The sequence below is a fragment of the Bufo bufo genome, chromosome 3, assembly GCF_905171765.1.
Source record: "Bufo bufo chromosome 3, aBufBuf1.1, whole genome shotgun sequence".
Taxonomy (NCBI): Eukaryota; Metazoa; Chordata; class Amphibia; order Anura; family Bufonidae; genus Bufo; species Bufo bufo.
Window position 1 is genome coordinate 480,919,120 of NC_053391.1, and position 22,939 is coordinate 480,942,058.

Genomic DNA, 22,939 nt, shown 5'->3' on the forward strand with positions numbered 1-22,939 from the left:
CAGAAATGGTGCCGTAAAATCAAGCGGCAACGTTTCGGCTGTATCCCACCTTTGTCAAGCCTTTGTCATGGGATACAGCCGAAACGTTGCTGCTTGATTTTATGGCGCAATTTCTGTAAAGTCCCTCCAATAAAGGATTCACTGGAGATGCTGCCGCTACCTCTCTTTGTTTACTGTCCTCGGGATAGGTCACCAGTATGAGATTGGCAGAGCTCCGATTCCCGGCACTCCCGCCAATTAGCTGTTTGAAGAGAAGGCCTCACTTATAAGACCACTGCCTTCTCTTCTCTATTATCGCTGCTCGCTGCAGAAATTGCAGTTGTGAGCAGGTGTAATTACAAGTATGGAGTCCCCATTCACTTGGGACAAGTCTGTAGTATTCACTTGAACAGAGCCGTCCCATAGAAGTGAATGGGGACTCCATACTTGTAATTACACCTGCATATTGGTTCAGGCTTCTACTTTTCCGTCCCCATGCTGCTGTGGTTTTTCAGACGTGTATACAATTAATGCAGTCATCCCACAAACTTATCTCACTTCATTCAGAAGGGGCACTTGAGAACTCCTTGTTCTCAGGATCAATGTGGGATTGGGCTCCTTGCTATCTGTTATTTATAAAAACGCCAGCTGCAGATGTTAGCTGAAGGTCTATGGGAAATATGAAACACTGGACACATAAGCGTTTAGTTTTATTGCTACTGGCGGCTTTGTTAATTGGGCTTTGTTTTTGTCGTTTTGCTTTTTCTTGCTTCTTTTCAAAAACTGCATGTGTAGGATCTGGATTATTTTTTTTGTAGTAGCAAAAATCCAAGGCCAAATTAAAGAGGCTTTGTCACCAGGATCAACCCTATTAAACCAGACATACTGGCTGGTAGATCTCATCATGCTGATTAAAACTATACCTTTCTTTTGTCTGTACAATAAATAGCTGCAGAGAAATCTGTGTTTGTTCATATACTAATGAGCAATTGGAGCACCAGGAGGCGGGGCTGAATCGTTTGAGCACTGCTTTGTAACATCCCCTGTGCTCTGCATATGCCCCCTTCCTTGATTAACACGGCTATCCATACTGAGGACAGAGCTGTGTCCTATCATGTATATATCATATCACTATGTACTATAGCTTCACCACACTGAGATCTGCCCAGAAAGCTAATCTACATATTTCTGCTTTATTCCCACACAAAATATGATTATAAAGACACCAGTAATATGTGTTAGCTTATAAACATAGACAAAACAGATATGTCTATGTGGTGATGTTATAGCTTAGTGGTATAGTGGTCTATCATGCATGTAGAGATCCTAGGTTAAATTCCCAGGCGTGATCTAAGTTTTTTCTTTTATATTCCCCCCCCCCTCTCATTTAAAACCGTAATAAAAGACTATACTATAATATATAATAATATAATAAGAATGCCTTACTATATTGAGAATAGTGAGTTTTTATTTGTTAAAACAGATTACTGGTTTATTCACAGACACAATATATGACTATAAAGAAACCGGTAATATTTATTAGCTTTCTAATAAAAACAATATTCTCAATATGATAAGGAATTTTCTTATGGGATAAATGTGGAATAAAAAAAATATCTGAAGGAAAAACATTTTGAAATGTCTCCCAAGATTTAAACCTGGGATCGCTACATGCAAAACCAACCACTTAACCACCAAGCTATAAAATAACCACATAAGGCCTCTTTCACATGACCGTATGGCTTTTTCAGTGTTTTGCGGTCCGTTTTTCACGGATCCGTTGTTCCGTTATTTGTTTCCGTTTTTCCGTATGGCATATACAGTAATTACATAGAAAAAATTGGGCTGGGCATAACATTTTCAATAGATGGTTCCGCAAAAACTGAACAGATACGGATGCATTTCCGTATGTGTTAAAAAAAATTTGCGGACCCATTGACTTGAATGGAGCCACGGAACGTGATTTGCGGGCAATAATGGGACATGTTCTATATTTCAACGGAACGGAAATATGGAAACGGAATGCATACGGAGTATATTCATTTTTTTTTGCGGAACCATTGAAATGAATGGTTCCGTATACGGACCTAATACGGAACGCAAAAAACGGCCGGTAAACAGAAAAAAAAAACGGTTGTGTGCAGGAGGCCTAAAGATGTATGTTTTTCTATGCTTATAACCATTTAGGCATCAAGGCCTATTTTCATTTTTGCATTTTGGGTTTTTCCTCCCCACGTTCCAATAACCATAACTGTTTTATTTTTCAGTTTTTCCTTATTTTTTGCGGGACAAGGTGCATTTTTAATGCCACCATTTAATTTGCCATATCTTGGACTGGAAAACGGGAAAAAAATTCTGTGTGACAAAATTCCGCCAAGGTTTTTGTTTGCATTGCCATATTCTGACAGCCATAACTTTTTTATATTTTAGTCTACAGAGCTGTATGAAGGCTTGTTTTTTGTGTAATTAACTGTATTTGTTACTGGTACTATTTTTGTGGTACATAAGTCATTTTGCTCACTACTGTTTATTTTTGGAGGGGACAAGATGCCAGACAAATGGCGAATTGCGCGTTTTTCATTTATTCTTCCGTTATGGCGTTCACCGTCCATGAATTTTTAAAATATGCTTTAATAGTTCAGTCATTTTCGGACACGGTGATACTTTAATATGTTTTATTTTTATTGTTTATTTTTATATGGGAAAGGGGGGTGATTTTAAACTTAATATATTGGTGTTTTTAATTTTTTTAACTTTTAAAACTTTTTTTTTTTTTAAATAACTATTATTATGTATTATTATTTACTAGTATTAGTATATGGGATCTTTTGATCCCCTCTCCTATTCACCCTAATAGATCTCAATTAGGGTGAATAGGATTTTTACAGTCTCCATTCTGGACTATGCCTTGTGCATAGCTCAGTATAGAGAAAGCAATGGCAGGCCTGGATCGTTTCAGCAGTGTCCAGGCTGCCATGGCAACCGATCGCAGCCCTGTGATTTCACTGTTGGGGCTCCAATCACAAGGCAGAGGGAGCCGCATCCCTGTGCTTTCACTCACTGGTGCTGCGATCAGCGTTTTCAGTGGCCCCGTTGAAATTAATGTCTGCATCCGACCCACAAAAAATGCGGATCTGATGCGGAAAAATGTTTGTGCATGAGCCATTAGTGTAAATTAAACTAAGGAGTGAGGACCTGATAGCATCAAAGTTCTGTGGGGGAGTATTGCGTACAAGGCAAAGAGCACCAGACTCCCCAGGCTTTCTGGAATTTAGAGTGGTACTTTCTGTAGTTAAAGGAGTTATCCAGGTAAAGATAATGATGAACTATTCTCCGGCACCTCTGCCAATCAGCTGTTTCAGGCAGCCGCGGCGGTCACCCTAGCTTTGGTGATCTTACCGGGCGTCTGTCAGCTTTCCAAGCATAACGTTATACATTGTATAGTGGATGTGCTTGGTACTGCAGCTCATCTCCGTTCACTTCAATGGGCCTGAGCTGCAGCTAGGCCATGTGTCCAATGTACGGTAATGTCACATGGCTTGAGAAGAGGCCACGGTGCTCACGGAGCGCTGACCTCTTCTAATGGCTGAACGTCAGGGATCTGACACCTTGAGGATAGATCATCAATATACATTACCGGTTAACCCCTTTAAAGAGGACCTGTCACCTCTCCTGACATGTTTTAATAGCTACTTGCCTGTTTTAATAGCTACATGCATTCCCCATGTAATAAAAAATATCTGGAGCATCTATTCTTATGGCTCTGTGCTATTCCTTTATTATTTCTACTAGAAGTTATGAATGAATTGCTAGCAGTCTACAGTAAGGGTACAGAGGGGAGGTAACCAGTTGGGGGCGTGTCCCTGCACAGACTGACAATGGCAGCACTGATTGGATAGTCAGACTGTGCAGGGACACCCCGCCCCAACAGGTTACCTCCCCTCTGTACCCTTACTGCAGACTGCTAGGAATGGCACAACATAGAGCCATAAGAATAGAGGCTCCAGAATTGTAATTACATGGGGAATGCAAGAAGATATTAAAACAGGCATCTCAGGAGAGGTGACAGGTCCTCTTTAAATGTGATGTGTTCAAAAAAATAATAATAGAGTTAACCATAGTTTTCTATTTAGCAATAGTGGGAGGGTGAGGATCCATCCACCTCAATGCAGTGGTCATCCTGGCTTTGAACAGCGCTAAAAAAAAAAAGATATGTCCATAGATTTTCCTGCAACAGACCAAATGGGCATACCTGTAGTGTGAATGGGATATGGCTACCAGTAATGTCATTAAGAATATCAACTAATTCCAACCAGTAATGTCATTAAGAATATCAACTAATTCCCACCGATGACATTGTATAAGATGGGCAGCTCCACTTCTACGCAATCTCATAGAAGTTAAATAGCTATGGTGTACTATGCGGATTCAGATCAGTTTGTTGTTTACAGAGGGGGCAACAGATGTCGGGGAAGCTAGTATCCCCTGCATATCCTCCGCCGTCGGGTTAGGGATATGACTTTTTCAATAAGAATCTGCTGGGAGGGTGAGTAAAGGATCTGATCCTGAATAAGGTGATTACCGTTAGCTGAAATAATACCTCTAGGACCTTGATTTAAACCAATTAGGGGGTATACAGAGATGCATTTCTGGGGTCTAGGGACTTCCCAGTTTGTGACATGTCTAATCTGGAGATTGTGAAGAAAAGAATCCCTGTCCCCTATCGATTTCTATTACAGCAAGGGCAGAATTGTTATAAGGTACAGATTACTAAACCATCAGAGAGAAAAAAGATGAACGCCAGGTAATTGTCACAACATACACTAAGGCCTCTTTCACACGACCGTTTTTTTCCCCCGTTTTGCGGGCCGTTTTTTGTGTTCCGTATACGGTCCGTATACGGAACCATTCCTTTCAATGGTTCCGCAAAAAAAACGGAATGTACTTCGTATGCATTCCGTTTCCGTATTTCCGTTTTTCCGTTCCGTTAAAAGATAGAACATGTCCTATATTTGGCCGCAAATCACATTCCATGGCTCCATTCAAGTCAATGGGTCCGCAAAAAAAACGAAATGCATACGGAAATGCATCCGTATGTCTTCCGTATCCGTTCCGTTTTTTTGCGGACCCATGTATTGAAAATGTTATGCCCAGCCCAATTTTTTCTATGAAATTACTGTATACTGTATATGCCATACGGAAAAACGGAACGGAAACACAACGGAAACAAAAAACGGAACAACGGATCAGTTTAAAACGGACTGCAAAACACTGAAAAAGCCATACGGTCGTGTGAAAGAGGCCTAAGACAGTTGTTTTACGCTGTGAATTTAAAATTCTGTTGTCCTTTAATCCAGACTAGAGATGAGCGAATTTTTATATTTTGAAATTCGTTCACGCTTCGTTTGGTGGTAAAAGGTGAATTGCGTTATGGATTCCGTCACAATGGACTATAACGCAATTCTATGACAGAATGCCTTTAGAGGCATTCCATTATTAATTCCGTCATAATGGAAGTCTATGGGCTGCAAAACAGATCCGTCCCATTTCCGTTATGCAGGGCAGTCCTCTCCTGCATAATGGAAACGGGACGGATCCGTTATACAGGCCATAGGCTTCTATTGTGACTGACTGCCTCTAAAGGCGTTCCGTTATGCATTCCGTCATAGAATTGCATCATGGTCCGTGGTAACGGAATCCATAACGCAATTCTGCTTTTACCACCAAACGAAACATGAACGATGAAATTCGCCCATCTCTAGTCCAGACCATTAGCAAATCAAAATACACCATAAATTGGAAGCTTTAAGATTGCAATTTTATATATTAAAATAATTTAGGCTGTCTCACAGTATTTTTGCGTACATAAATTTATTACTCATTAAAATACACTTTAATATCAACATATCAGCATGATTGCATGTATAGACATAAATAGTGCGGAGCTCTCGCACACACCTATACGACTGGAGTACTCCAAAATATATAAGACCTTTTAGCTAGTGTTATTGGCGTTTTTCTGCAGACTTCAAATATATAGAAAGTTTAGTACTGATGCACTATTTTACCGGTTGTTGGAACCAGGTGGTTCAAGGAACGTCCTTTTTGCGATTTATCGATGTAGAAAATGCTGTATTCAAGTATCGTCCGCTGGTGTTGGTGCCACCGCCTTCACCTGATGTTACTCCACCGGCTATCGTTGCGGAATGGGCTCCGACCTCGTTTCACACAGCGTCCCACGTGACTTCCCGGAAGACAGCACAGTGGAAGCTGATGCAGCAGAGTTCTTTCGGTATGCGGTCCGATTTTAATCACAAAGTTACCTAAATTAGGCATATCAGCATAGATCAGTCCTTATGGCCGATAGTTTATAGCTAAAATCGCTATTAGGCTTGTTCCTTTTAGAGGTATATATCCCAGTATTTTGAAGAAATGTTTTTTCAGGCAGAGTTGAAAAAACGCATCAAATGCTAGGTCCGGTTCACACTAGACGCGTTTCGGAACTATGTTCCTTCCTCAGTAGATGTGAAATGCTGCCAGCTAACTAACTTTGTGATTAAAATCGGACCGCATACCGAAAGAACTCTGCTGCATCAGCTTCCACTGTGCTGTCTTCCGGGAAGTCACGTGGGACGCTGTGTGAAACGAGGTCGGAGCCCATTCCGCAACGATAGCCGGTGGAGTAACATCAGGTGAAGGCGGTGGCACCAACACCAGCGGACGATACTTGAATACAGCATTTTCTACATCGATAATCGCAAAAAGGACGTTCCTTGAACCACCTGGTTCCAACAACCGGTAAAATAGTGCATCAGTACTAAACTTTCTATATATTTGAAGTCTGCAGAAAAACGCCAATAACACTAGCTAAAAGGTCTTATATATTTTGGAGTACTCCAGTCGTATAGGTGTGTGCGAGAGCTCCGCACTATTTATGTCTATACATGCAATCATGCTGATATGTTGATATTAATTCAAGTGTATTTTAATGAGTAATAAATTTATGTACGCAAAAATACTGTGAGACAGCCTAAATTATTTTAAATTTGGTCACTGACAGGCTGGGCTCCAGTAGTTTGCTGGTAGAGCTTTTCTTCTTATATATTATTCTGCAATTTTATATATTAGTCTGTGATCACAGACCTCTTGTGCCAACATATCCCGTGATGTATCGTTCAAGCACATAAGACTGCTGAGGCCTGTGATTGGTCACGGGACCAAGCCACTTCCTTGTCCTGCGGGGACCGGAACCAGCTGTGAATAGGGGGCTTGCTCCTAGGCCAAACAACCCCTTTAATCCATGCAGTGTCCAGCCGGCACTGTGAAGGAGGAGTCCGGCGTATTCATGAGCTGCAGGCCACCCCGCCCACCAGATGCTGAATGACAGATTTCCCGTTGTGTACAGTAATAGGGAGAAAGCTGTTAATCAGCAGTGGGAGGAGGGACCCTGCATATCATGAATTTATCAGGCTCTACCCACCAACTGCAAGGATTAAACTGTAAGTTTGACCAAATTGCATCTTAATCATAAATTACACACTGTTCAAAACAACCCTCGCGGCTCACAGAGGGCAGCATGAAGTAGCCGACAGGTTCCCTTTAAATTACTGCTAATATATTATAATGAGCCTTAAGGGATCACAGATTTCGGGAACTGCCATTATTTCTGTTTTGTTCCGCATCAGCTATAAACTACTTGTACAACCTGATGTTCATCATGGCATGTTCCTGCTAAAAGAAAATGTGCCGGGGCTATTTTCCTGCGCGGGTGAACGTCTTTTACAAGCTGCCCGGTCTTGTGCCGGCGACCTGCTGTTCTGTATATCTGGCTCCTGGAGTGTAGTGTACTCTTGGCCTTAGGATTCAATAATATCTTTCTTATGAACTTGTGCTTGACTGACACAAGGTGATGTGAGTCATCACTTATGCGATATTATCATGCTTACCCCTGATAATTTCTCCCCGCTGTCTGGGGAGATGAGGAGGACAGATATGATTTTGTGATGTTGAAGCAATTAGTGTTTGCGGCTTTACAGCTGAACAAACTTGAGGTTAATGATCAGGTAAATTAAGATGGAGTACATTAGTGTCAGCTCCAGTGTGCAGACCCCTCGGCAGTGTTGCTTGTATACTGTAGCATTCTGTAGATATATAGAGGGCTTTTTCTCTTTCTTTGTGGCATTGTTCTTGACTCACCGTGTCGGACTTTGTACATCTCTTTATTTTTTTTATGTTTTGGACACCTGAATAGAAATAGAAAAAAAATTGCTACGTCAGAAATGGTTTTATCAAAAAGGGTTTTCTGGGATTACTGTACTGATGGCCGGTCCTTGGGATAGGCCATCAATATTAGAGGGTCTGGCAGGTGGCACCCTCTCCGATCAGCTGTTTGAACAGGCCAAGGCACTCGTTCAAGCTTTGTGGTCTCTTTGATTGTTCACATCAGTCTGTTTACCTGCGTGCTGTCTACTTAGTAGGGGGTGGTAGCTTTGTCCTATTGAAGTGAACAGTGTGAAGCTCCAGTCCCCTGCTCCACCGCTCTTAAGTAGATGGACTGCAGGTAGATAGACCAATGTAAACAATTAAGATGCTGCAGTTCTCTGGCCCCTGATCAGCGGCAGTGCTGATTATTGGACCCCCATTAATCTGATACTGATGGCTATCAATATTCTCAATGTGGAAAACTCCCTTAATATTTTAGTTGCCAGTTGACATCCTGATTCAGCACTCAGACCCTTTTCCCTAATGTGAATGTTGTTGTGCAACTCCAATGACAGTTATAAAATGTGGTTTCCTTGCATTATACTGACAAACCATACATGTCTTGATGCAGAATCGGGGGGGAACTAACTCTCCTTAGGGAGAGGGCACCTTAATCAGTGGGAGGAGACTTTTAGGCCATACATGCTCCTCTGGAATTCTGGGAGGGAAGGGATGCAAATGAGCTCTTAACAAGCTCTGCCTCTAATGCCACCAGATGTAAGGCGGGCAGTGGAGAGGTTAGAGGTTGCATGAGTTATTCATAAAGACATCCAAAGCCAGGAAATATGTTTTTTTTCCTAAAATAAAAAATATAACCTATACTGATCATTTTAATCCTCCTCAACTTCCAGTACCACTGCTCCATGACTCCCTACTCGCCTTCTACATGGTTGCAGCTGATCACTGTTTTCAGTAGTTTTGTCACGTACACCACTGAGGTCAGTGATTGGCTTCAGCAGTCAGGTGGGGTTTACTTCTGTTTCATCGTTGCAGCTATGTAACCAAAGCCATGTAAGGAGTACTGGAGCAACAGCGTTGGCAGTATCTGAGTATAGCTGAATTTTTTTTTGTTTGCATGATTCCAAGTTTTGGCCTGCTTTCCGAATAACTGACTACCTAGCTTCTGTAATAGTTTAGGGTAGTGAAGGAAGTATTGTTGGTTTCCTTGATGGCCTAGGGTAGTGAAGGGATTAATACTTGCTTCCCTGGTGGTCTACTAGGGCAATGTGAGGATCGTTGTTAGCATCCCTGGTGGTCTAGGATATTTGTGTAGATAAGAGAGTGTCACAGCCAGGGAGAAGGTTAGCTTCTTTTTTTTTTTTTCTCCCTGGTTGTGACACTCTCTGCTGCGATTGGGCAGCGCACAGGGAGAAGGAGACGCACATTAAGAAATCCAGCAGTTTTCTCCTTCCTGTACCGATGGTATGAATTTACTTACCAGGCAGGAAACCAGTACGGGGGCACAGCGGGCGAACAGAGCAGCTCATAGAAAACATAGGAAGTGCTGTAACATCACTTCACTATGCCCTACACAACCCGCAAGTTATATGATAATGTCCGGACCTGTGAAAGGTCCTCTTTCAGTTTCTAAAGCTACTTTTGAGAGTCTTACATAATTGAGGATATAATAATAAACCCATAAACAACCACATTTTAGAAACTACACCCTCAAATTATTCAAAATTGATTTTACAAAGTTTGTTAACTCTCTAGGTGTTCCGCTGGAACTAAACTGAAATGAACTTCTAAAAGAACTTTAGAAGTGAAATTTAGAAATCTCATTGGTAACAGCTAGATATATGGGACTAGTTTTGTTTGAAAGCTGACAACCTAGGCTTTAAAAAAAGATGCAGCATGATCTCCCCTACATCAGGAGATATAGCTGTTAGAAATGTATTGGGAGTGAAGGCAGCTAAAAGGGAAAGCAGATTTCAGCTGCTTTCACTCCCAACCCAATTACTAACAGCTATATCTACTGATGTATTGGGGATAATGCTACCATTCAAACAAGACCAGTCCCATATCGTTAGCTGTTACCAAGCCTGAGATATGAAGAGTTAAAGTAGCCCAACCCCTTTGGCTGGCTCTCATCTCAGCCAGCCTGGAGGAGAGGGACCAGTGGGGCATCTAACAGGTTGCAGGGAAAAGAGGGGAAAATAATTCTACCACATAGTCAATACTGTAAAAATAAATCTCAAAAATAAAATAATTTTCATATTGCTGTTTTTTTATCTTCCCCCTAAAAATAAAATAATAAATTTAATACACTACGTGAACACGAAAAAAGGCTTCCTGAAAAAACTGACAACTCATCCTGCAAAATGTATTGTCTCATCCAGCTAAATTGAAGGAAGAATGATTTGCCTCTTAGGAAGCAGGATAAAGAAAAAGGAACAATTCTGCTGAAGATGTTTTTTTGAAAAAACAAACAAAAAAATAAATCTCGCCAGCTTTTTTATATGTAGTCTTGCGTAAGGGCTTTTTTTTTTGCATGATGAGTTGACATTTTGGGCTACTTAAGAATTTTTGATCGCTTGATATTATATTTTTTGCAAGGCAAAGTGACCAAAAAATGACAGTTCTGGCACAGTTTTTTAGTTCACTTTACTGTGTAGATCATTTGATATTTTTATAGAGCAGGTCATTATGGTGTAGTGATGCTAAATATGTATATATATATATATATATTTTTTTTTTTTCTTAACAGTTTTGCACAATAAAAGCATGTTTTGTGTTGCCTTTATGTGTTTGAAATTTTTTGAGGGCTTTTTTTGTGGGATGAGGTGATTTTCTTTCATTGGCACCAATTTAGGGTACATATGCCTGTTTGATATGATTTTTGGGGGGCAAGATGAACCAAAAATCACTGCTCTGGCATAGATTTTATTTATATATTTTTTATTGTCCTTACCTGTGTAGATTAATTCATATTTTAATAGAGCCGGTTCTTAAGGACTCCGCAATATCTAATATGTCTAATTTTTCTATATAGTAAATGGCTTGATGAGGGGAAGAGGTGGGGGGTTATACCCTTGAAACCATTTTTATTTTAAATTAAAACACTTTTTATTTAACTTTTTATTTCAGCCCCACTTTCACTTTTGAGCGTCTGACCACTGTTAATGTAGTACAATACATGTTTTCAGTGATGCCGGCGGATACGTCAGGGTCATACAGCAGGGTCCTGGTTGTCCTTTACAGCCAGGTCCCTGATCGAGTTAACACAGCTCTTATACATGTACAGCGCGGTTTGTGAACTCTCTTCCAGCTGTGCCATACTTGTATAGCGAGGGGCCCTGAGATAAAGGTAAAATACGGTGCGTCATAAATTTTTATGGGATACATGTTGAATGTGGGCCTACTGAACATTTGCATAATTTGTAAGCTTCCACTGTACATGCAATGCAGATATGCCATAAAGATGATGTGAACTTACACTGTCGAGATCTTAAACGGCATGAAGATTGAGCAATTTTATGGCAGAATTGGTGGCACAAGATGTTTTACATTTCTCGTGAACCCACACCTTTGCTGGGCTAGACACAGATTTCTCTAAACCTACATACTCCAAATTCCACCAAAATCTATGTGCACTCACATTAGTAAACATGGGCCATTGTCTGTACGGAGTATCCTGTTTTACACTAGGATTTATACAATACGGAAACTAATCTTCTTACTACATTACAGCAGCTCAACTAAGTTTGTGAAGCTTGTTGGGTCTTTCACATGGCAATTATCAAAATTGTAAATGTAGCTGTATGTCTGTAATTTGGGATCACAGTTCTGTAAGATAAGAGAGAAGGTTCCACTGTGCTAATAGTCTTTTACCTTTCAGAATATTCTTCCATTACCACTAGGGTCACTGGCTGTTAAAGGGGCCTATTGTTTTTAAGGTCAAATTTGTTGGTTCTCTCCCGTTCTAGAGCATTTCCAGGGAAATGTGATTTTCGGGAACCATCTTCCATATGGGTGGATGAATCCACATGATTTTACACTATTAACAATGTGGATGACATTTAGGAAATTTATTCCACACATTGTGGAAAAAAAACACAATGTAAATTGACCTGCAGTGTGGATTTCATGTCAATTTATGCTGCAGATTTCCACCATGGATTTCACACTTTGCGATGATTAGTGTGAAATCTGTGGCAAAAGCCTCATGCATACGACCGTTGTGTGTTTTTTACGGTCCGCAAATCGCGGATCTGCAAAACACAGATGGCGTCCGTGTGCGTTCCTTAATTTGCGGAGCGGCACCGACAGCCTTTAAAAATAACTGCCTGTTCTTGTCCGCAAAGCACGGACAAGAATAGGACGGGTTATTAATTTTTTTTGCGGGGCCACGGATGGAGCAACGGATGCGGTCAGCACGCGGAGTGCTGTCCACATCTTTTGCGGCCCCATTGAAGTGAATGGGTCCCCATCCGAGCCGCCAAAACTTCGGCTCAGATACAGACCAAAACAACGGCAGTGTGCATGAGTCCAAATTCACAGGAGAATTTCCACTGAGGAACTTTTACCATTAACCGCCTCCGGACAGCCTAACGCGTTCCGGAGGCGGCAGCCCTGCGCAGAGTCATGCATATATGCGTCATCTCGCGAGACACGAGATTTCCTGTGAACGCGCGCACACAGGCGCGCGCGTTCACAGGATCGGAAGGTAAGCGAGTGGATCTCCAGCCTGCCAGCGGCGATCGTTCGCTGGCAGGCTGGAGATGCAATTTTTTTTAACCCCTAACAGGTATATTAGACGCTGTTTTGATAACAGCGTCTAATATACCTGGTCCTCTGGTGGTCCCTTTTGTTTGGATCGACCACCAGAGGACACAGGCAGCTCAGTAATATGTAGCACCAAACACCACTACACTACACCCCCCCTGTCACTTATTAACCCCTTATTAACCCCTGATCACCCCATATAGACTCCCTGATCACCCCCCTGTCATTGATCACCCCCCTGTCATTGATCACCCCCTTGTAAGGCTCCATTCAGACGTCCATATGATTTTTACGGATCCACTGATACATGGATCGGATCCGCAAAACACATATACGGACATCTGAATGGAGCCTTATAGGGGGGGGGATCAATGACAGGGGGGTGATCACCCCATATAGACTCCCTGATCACCCCCCTGTCATTGATCACCCCCCTGTAAGGCTGCATTCAGATGTCCGTATGTTTTTTACGGATCCACGAATACATGGATCAGATCCGCAAAACACATACGGACATCTGAATGGAGCCTTATAGGGGGGTGATCACCCCATATAGACTCCCTGATCACCCCCCTGTAAGGCTCTATTCAGACATTTTTTTGGCCCAAGTTAGCGGAATTTTTGGAAGCCTCATATTCCACTAACTTGTGTCAAAAAATAAAATCTCACATGAACTCACCATACCCCTCACGGAATCCAAATGCTTAAAAATTTTTAGACAATTATATTCCAGACTTCTTCTCACGCTTTAGGGCCCCTAGAATGCCAGGGCAGTATAATACCCCACATGAGACCCCAATTTCGGAAAGAAGACACCCAAGGTATCCGTAAGGGGCATATTGAGTCCATGAAAGATTGAAATTTTTGTTCCAAGTAAGCGGAAAGGGAGACTTTGTGAGAAAAAAATATAAAAAATCAATTTCCGCTAACTTGTGCCAAAAAAAATATAATTCTATGAACTCGCCATGTCCCTCATTGAATACCTTGGGGTGTCTTCTTTCCAAAATGGGGTCACATGTGGGGTATTTATACTGCCCTGGCATTTTAGGGGCCCTAAAGCGTGAGAAGAAGTCTGGGATCCAAATGTCTAAAAATGCCCTCATAAAAGGAATGTGGGCCCCTTTGCACATCTAGGCTGCAAAAAAGTGTCACACATCTGGTATCGCCATACTCAGGAGAAGGTGGGCAATGTGTTTTGGGGTGTCATGTTACAAATACCCATGCTGGATGAGATAAATATCTTGGTCAAATGCCAACTTTGTATAAAAAAATGGGAAAAGTTGTCTTTTGCCAAGATATTTCTAATACATATATTCCCAAATACCTTTAATTAGTTATAATGTCTCGTTTTGTCAAATGGCCGCCGTCCTATTAGCGTACACAAAACCTATCCTAATCACACAGCAGGGCAAGTTACTTCACAACACTGAGCTAAACAGCTGCCTCATCCTCCTCTCCTTTCTGTCAAGGATTATGATCCTGTATACAGATGATCTTTAGCTGAACCTCTATGGAAATGTAGTTTATGAGGAGAAATGAAGTACAGAGAGGATGGACAGGACAGACTGGTAATTGAGACTACATACAGGAGCTGCTGCTCATTAACCACATCCTACCCTCCTCTCTGTACTTCATGTCTCCTCGTGTACTCCATTCCTATAGAGATTCAGCTGAGGATCTTGTAAGGGAATATAAATACAGATGATGAGTAGGAGAGGAGGATGAGGAAGCTCTATAGCTCCCTGCTCTGAAGTAACTTATGAAGTGATTAGGACAGGTTTTGTGTGCACTAATAAGACAGCGGCCATTTTATTTTACCTGATGATTGCTCCCCAGACAAAACAAGCCATTATAACTAATGAAAGGTATTTGGGAATATATTTATAATTAAGTAATATTTAAGTATTTTCATTTTCTAATTCCCAGAGAACCACCTCTAGGTAGCGATAAGAAACTAGAAGTTCTGGATAGGAAAGGGGACCGGTGACAAAACCTTTTGTAACTGTACTTTCCTGTCTTTTTCTTTTTTTTCTCGTTTTCATCGTTTTCATTATACTTCTGGACCCAGAATTTTTATTTCTTGTAACAATGTTTTTTTTAAGAATTGTGAACCTTGATTTTCACATAGATGCATTGACTATTTTGGTGAGGTTTAGAAGACACTGATGCTTATGAATTCAGAGGCGCGGAAAAATAAACCTGATTAGCCTGGAAGGACAGGTTATACAGTCATCGAAGCTTCTGAAGTCTTTACTCTTTGTAATTGGTCTTGTTTTCCGCTGGAGATAATATCTGTTAGTTAAGTGAATACCAAGGAATGACTGCAGGAATTTTGCCCACATTAATTGCTCTTCAGAGGCATTATATTTAATTGGAGAGTCTGTGGTACTGTAGTAGGACTCTCAAGGGAATTATTTAGTGTTGGGGATGGCTTCTCTGGGATTGTGGGCTAATCAAGTGTAGCTGTGGGATAGAGGGAATTATGATGATTATGACCTGTTAGTACACGCCGGTGTGGCGAGTGGACAGGCAATGAGTTAATCATGAAGTATATTATCTGGCTCCTGCTGCTTCATTATTCCATACTTCACTATTGGTTCTGTCGTAGGTTCCTCAGAAAGCAAGTATATGGCGAAGAGGAAGGAGGGGAAAAATCACATCCTAATAACAGCTTATAAATATCCTTGTTATCTTTATTAGGAACCTGGGATATAATACTTGTGACCGTAAGTGTTCTACGCATATGTGCGGCCGTTACTCAAAAGATAGGACATGTCCTGTACTAAAAGTGAATAGGTTTGCACCAAGATGCGGTGTGCATGTATTTACCCCAGTTTTCTGTTCGAGCCAAACATTTTATAGATCTATTTGTGTCATTATTTTTGATGCATACATATGTCTGAGAGAGCTTCAGCAGTGCACAGACCTATTTACTAAAGAAGGCTACACATCTTAGGAAGCTCTTTAGCGGACAAAAATTTTCAGGTTCGCAGACATTGTTCTAGTTCAGGGATAGGCCACCTCAGCACTTAAGCTTTTGTGAAACTACAACTCTCAGCATGCATACTTGCTCTGCTCTTCTCAGAACTCCCATCAAAAGTGAATGGAGCATGCTGGGAATTACCAAAGGTTGCTGACCCCTGATCTAGTTTGTATGGGCACCTTGACATTTTTTGGTCTGTTGATAAATGGGGTTTGCACAGGGAAGATATACAGGTGAAACTCAAAAAATTTGAATATCGTGCAAATTTCATTTTTTTCAGTAATGCAACTTAAAAGGTGAAACTAACATATGAGAGAGACTCATTACATGCAAAGCGAGTATTTAAGCCTTTTTTGTTATAATTTAGATGATTATGGCTTACAGCTTATGAAGACCCCAAAGTCACAATCTCAGGTACCCTTTGCTCAGGGGGTATGGATTAATTAGCTGACTAGAGTGACACTGAGCCCAGAATATTGAACTTTTTCACAATATTCTAATTTTTAAGTTGCATTAATGCAATTCCTTTTAAGTTGCATTACTGAAAGAAATTTACTTTTGCACGATATTCAAATTTTTCGAGTTTCACCTGTAATGGCACAAGGTTTTTATATTGTGTGAAATATGGCATTTCATTGTCCGTTCTAGAAAGGAAGAAATTTGTTTTAAAAAAGTGTCTATAATACAGAATACGTTTTTCATTGTACTCTATTTTTGGGCATATATAAGATGTAGAATTCTGGTTGGTTTTGCTTAGTAGAACTGCATCTCTATATACATCTAATGCTGTATGAAAAATGCTTCAAGTAGTTTTTTTTTTTTTTCATATGACTCAAGTATATGTGCTGCTTTATCAAAATTAGTGCAAAAGAATGGTAGTAGGCTTTCCCATAGCATCCTGTTAAATTTCAGGTCTCCTTTTTGAAGGGCCTGGTAATAAATGAAAGCAGCAATTAGAAATTGAGTATTCTTATACAGAAGTTTGGGGAAGGGGGGGGGGGGGGGTGTCACATAGTGCACATTGAGTCACTTCTATACTGTTTTATGTATAGTGCTTTTGTAATAATTTTTTTTTTTGTGTGACAACTAAATTAGCGCCTACATGCACTTAAATTTGTTTATGAAAGATTATCTGTGACCTTTTTACCAACAGCATGTACAAAAAAAACTACTTGATCCTCCAGATGTTACTTTCAGTCATTATTGGGCTTTTCAACAACGCTTCTCATAGTTGGACAATGAGAAGCGCAAGTCAGATTTATCGCGTAGTGAACGCCGTGAAAAGGAAAAAAACATAGAACTGTGTGTCAAGAATTGCTATTTTTCCCAATTCCACTCCATTTGGAATTTTTTTCCACTTCCTACTATATCCTATGCAAAATTTAATGGTGGCATTAGAAAGTACAACTTGTTCCACAAAAACAAGCCTTCATATGTGAAGAACAGAACAATAAAAAAAAGTTATGGCTCTGGGAAGACAGGGAGCGAAAAACAAAAATGGAAAATCGCCTCATCAGGAAAGGGTTAAACCTCCTCACATTTATTCTTTTAAAAAATGTATTTAAATGGATGAATATACAGTATATTTATTTTTCATTCTTGGCGTAGTCTAGCAGAATTCCGGCCGTCCTTTCTAATAGATGAGATCAGAGGAAACGCCAATCGTCGTCAATGGATCAACTTGCAGGATGACAGGCCGAACTGGATGGACAAATGTCTTTTTTTCGGCCTTATGTACTATGTTACTATGTAATACTTATGTGTTTCTTCACAAAGGAAGAGTGATCCTTTGAAATCCCCAGGATTTACTAGGGCAGGGGTAGGCAACCTCCGGCATGCCAGCTGTTTTAAAACTACAACTCCCAGCATGCATACTTGCTCTGCTCCGCTTAGAACTCTCTTAGAAATTAATGGAGCATGCTGGGAATTGTAGTTTAACAACAGCTGAAGGTTGCTGATCCCTGGACTAGGGGAACAGGCATACCTAAGTTCTTAACAGATAGAGGCTGCATGGTCAGAATGTTATGTGTAGAATTCAGAGTTTATTAAAATTTGTAGAAAAGATCTAAATTGTATCCCAAGACTGAGACCATACTGATTTGCTGTATATATCTTGTATTCATCTGGTCTGATTTCTTTACTGGATTCATTTGTAATGCCAGAAATAAATGGTGACTTTTTTCAATCGGAGAAATTTGTACTTCAGACATAGTTCAATTATTATTTCTGCTAGTGTTCTTGCGTGCTATATGGATGGATAGAACTATAGATTGTGTGCTGCCCATAGAAACATGACCAAGAGGTCAATTGGCTTCAGAAGGCAGTCTGGCCAAGCTCCCAGTATTCATAGTACGCATTGTGTTTCATAGTTTGTACCGGTTTTATTTCTGTGCTCTTGTTCTTTTTGCTATAATGCTTTGTACCCTATTGTGAAACAGAGTATGTTGTCATTTTTGCAGTGGTAGTTCAGAATATACAATCTCTGGGTTTTGAGGGATTGAAACCAAATTATATTTTTCCTTTTCAAATTAAAAGGTACTGTTTGTGTAGAAGGTGTGATATTAGAAGATGTAAGTGTTGCCTTTTGTTCACATTTTAGACAGCTCTTGCGCGTGTGTGTATATATATGTGTGTGTGTGTGTGTGTGTGTATATATATATATATATATATATATATATATATATATATATATATATATATATATATATATAAATATATAGTAAAGAATTACATTTTGTTGTACATGGTTTAGGAAAAGTAAATAATATTATGTCTTATAAATCAAAGTTGCCAATTTCCTTCCTTTCACTGATGGTAATTGCTTTAGCTGTGAGCATCTGTCAATGCAGAATTTTTGTCTCCTCAGGTTCATGTGAAAATGGCGGATGAAGCTGTCTGTGTTGGCCCTGCTCCCACTAGCAAAAGCTACCTCAACATGGATGCCATCATGGAAGCCATTAGGATGACTGGGGCCCAAGCTGTGAGTCTGAATGGCTCTATCTGCCGCAGCTGTTTCTGATCTAGAAGGCAGAATAGCCAGAATTTGTATTAAAAAATAGCAGAAAGGAACTGAATATTCTATTCTTGTTTGGTTCATGTCACATGAGTTAAATGTGGCCGAAATCTCTACTGGAAATCAAAGGCTTTTGAAGCATCTGGCAAGGCTGGTGGCAGTTCCTGCAGGTGGCTGCTGGATTCAGAAATCACACCAGGGAGCAGCTTCAGTTCATTCCCAAATATGCTTGGGGGAAAAATCCCAATTAGCTTTAACTCTTTCTGTGTCCCTTTAATTTCTTTGCTGAGTGAGAACAGTGAATAAATAAGGATAAATAATTTAATTCCTTTCCACAGCCTATGCTCTTTACCACACAATAAAATATATATATATAATTTGCAGACTAGAATATCTCCTTATGGAGGGCACATATATATATAGATATATAAATACAGTATATAGATACACACATAGATATATAATAAAAAAACAAAACCCAAAAAAATATATATATACACAAACACGTGTGTGTGTGTGTGTGTGTGTATGTATATATATATATATATATATATATATATATATATATATATATATATATATATATATAAATTTAGATATATACCTTATATACACACACAGATATAGAAGCACATATATAGCTATATACCATATATAGACATATAGATATATAAGCACACATTATACACAGTCTGACACATTGAACCTAGTCTTTGAATTTTTATATTATTTTTTTAAAGTCCTAAATTATTTGATATATTATTTTTTCTTCATAGATATTTTTTATCCATTCCTGTGGTCATATGGCTAGACATCTTTTCAGCTATGGTGGGGTTAAGAATTGACCGAGTGCCTATTATGATCGCACCCTCTGTTTTTATTTTCCAGGTCCACCCAGGATATGGGTTTCTTTCTGAAAACAAAGAATTTGCCCGACGTCTGGTAAGTCGAGCTGTATTGTGGTGTCTAATGAATCTTTAGGGTGTAGTGGCTGCATTCAGCAGTGAAAGGTGTCTGATTATGTCCATGACTAAAAGCACTGTTGTTAAGGCCCATTTGTAGCTTAACCTGCCCTCATTAACTGTATATTGTTCCATTAATAACCTGAAAAGTGAAATCGCCATGAACATCTTATAATGTTAGGTTTGATTCAGTCAGTGACATGTCTATTTCTTAATAACTCGTACATACTTTAAGCCTGTGTGCTTTATAATACATATGCTGCATTTCGACCTCCTTTTTTTATAATGCAACTAATAAGATAAAGTATTTTTTTTTCTTTTACTTCATTTGGTATTTTGCCATAAATTTCTTTATTTTATGCATATTAATGAATGAATGTTTAGATTTCATTGCTAGTACTCGTGTATTAGATGTGATTCTTCTGTCTCTCATGTAACTGGCATGTTACTTGACACAACGTACAATTGCATTAATATATGTGATACAGCATCCAAAAATTTATTTTTATTTTTTCAAGAGGCAGATCAGGGCATTAATGGTTTTTGTCAAGGTTTCTTAAGTGGTTCTTGATCTGAGAACTACATATGGGAAATGATCCAAAATAATATCTGCTTTGTAGGGTTAACAACCTATTACACTTCTATAAACCGAGACATTGGGGGGTAAAATGAGTGACGCCTGGGTCACCCATGGTCTCTGGCATAGCAGGAAAAAATCCTGAATTTGCTTTCTATCATGACCTACCTATGCATTTAGTATATTGCTGAAAAACTTGGTTTCTTTATTTCTTTGATTTTCATTTGATATAAATACTGTTTTAGGAATAGCTTTTGGCAAAGTCAGGAAGCTATCGTTAAAGAGGACCTTTCATAGGTCCAGACATTATAAACTAAGTATCAGGATACGTAGGGAATAGTGCAGGGATCTAACTGCACTTACAATTTTTTCTGGGTGGCGCTCCGTTCGCCCGCTGCGGCCCCCGTTGTATTCTCCTTCCTGGTATGCTAATTTTAGCATCGGAACAATTAGGAGGAGACTGAGTCTTTCTCTGTGGGCGTCTCCTTCGCCCTGGCTGTAGCGCTGTCCAATCACAGCGGAAAGCGTCACAGCCAGGGAGAAGGTGAGTTTTTTTTTTTCAGTCTCCTCATAATTGTTCCGTTGCTAAAATTAGCATACCAGGAAGGAGAATACAACGGGGGCCACAGCGGGCAAACTGAGCGGCACCCAGAAAAAATAGTAAGTGCAGTTAGATCCCTGCACTATGCCCTACGTTTCCTGATACTTAGTTTATAATGTCTGGACCCATGAAAGGTCCTCTTTAAACTGATTGTGTGTAAGATAAGAGTCCTCAGCATTTTTATTTTTTACTTATTTTCTTTAATTGCCTGTATATCAAAAGTATAAAGACGAAAATAAGCAAAAAGAAAAAAATATTTTTCATCAGACTTCAGATCAGAACCCCAAGCTCCATCAGACCTGATATCCAACCCCCATCAGACCTCCGATCAGACCACAAGTTCCATCTGATAAATGAGCCTCTCCTGCTCTGGACCGTGCTGACACTAACCGCTCACTGGTCTTCTGCAGGCCTGCGCTGCACTGTGATCTGATGTCTCAGAGCATCAAGTCATAGTGCATGCCTTTGTGCACTAGGTCTTGAAGCTGTATGCAGTCAAAACACATGCAGGGAGGTGCCGTGGAAGAAGACTAGGGAGGGTGAGTACAGTCAGAGCAACACTTTCCTCACCACTCCCTGTTTCTCACTTCTTTTGCATGCTGATGACTGCTTTCGTAATGGAAGTGGTCATTAGCATTCACAATATAAGACACACTGCTATTTTCCCTCTGCTTTTGGCGGAAATATGTGCATTTTATAGTCCAAAAAAATATAGTACATGACTATTGTATCACTACCATAGGATTCTATGGGGAAACGTCTAAATAAAAATGTCATTCAGGCTGAATAACCTAGGTTCATCGCAGATGTATCCAAAATGTTTGAATCCAAAGCGTATGTTTGCAAGGGTTCACTGTTCGAACTGAGAAAAAAATGGATGTTTGAAATGGGAATAAGATATGCTTCTGCTTTGATGTGGGTTTGTAATCAATCCTCATGCAACAAAAATAATTAAAATTCATTATAAGTGTTGCATAGCTGCATCCAGTAAACCATACCATATCCACACCCTTTTTGCATTGTGAAAAAAAATTGTGTATAGATATGCCACATGCATCTGTTTTCAGAGGACTCCAGTTGCATTAGTAAATCTCCCTATTGTGTTTAAATGTTACTTTTATGCACGAGTGTTTCTTTTTTTATTTTTTTATTTTGATTTAGGCTCAGTTCACACCTGAGCGTTTTACAGCGCGTTCCTACGCGCTGTAAAACGCTCAACAAGGAGAAACCAATGCTTCCCTATGGGAATGGTTCTCACCTGGGCGTTTAACAGCGCGTACGATCGCGCTGTAAAACGCCCGACGCTCACACAAGTACAGGAGCGTTTTTTTGGGCGCTTGTCGCGCGTTCCCGTACATAGACTTTCGGGAACGCGCGACACTGTGTGCACACTTGTCTCTGTATGCGCGCTTGTAAACGCCCGTACAATCGCGCATACAGAGCGCTCCTTTCAGAACGCTCAGTGTGAACTGAAGCCTAAGGCTACTTTCACACTAGCGTTCGGAGCGGGTCCGTCTGATGTTTCATCAGACGAATCCGCTCCTATAATGCAGACGTTTGTATCCGTTCAGAACGGATCCATCTGCATTATAACTTAGAAAATTTTCTAGTGTGAAAGTAGCCTGAACGGATCCGTCCAGACTTTACATTGAAAGTCAATGGGGGCGGATCCGTTTGAAGATTGAGCCATATTGTGTCATCTTCAAGCGGATCCGTCCCCATTGACTTACATTGTAAGTCTGGACGGATCCGCTTGCCTGCGCACGGCCAGGCGGACACCCAACGCTGCAAGCAGCGTTCAGGTGTCCGCTCGCTGAGCGGAGGCTGAACGCTGGCA

At 40.3% G+C, this 22,939-nt stretch overlaps 1 protein-coding gene across 1 annotated transcript in view; it reads left to right on the forward strand.

Annotated features, from left to right (window-relative positions):
* Positions 1-22,939, forward strand: part of PCCA (propionyl-CoA carboxylase subunit alpha) — a 557,269-nt gene that overhangs the window by 52,187 nt on the left and 482,143 nt on the right. The window contains exons 5-6 of the mRNA XM_040425257.1: positions 18,816-18,929; positions 19,851-19,904. Of these exons, the coding sequence (XP_040281191.1) occupies positions 18,816-18,929; positions 19,851-19,904 (168 nt within the window). The remainder of the gene's footprint in view (positions 1-18,815; positions 18,930-19,850; positions 19,905-22,939) is intronic.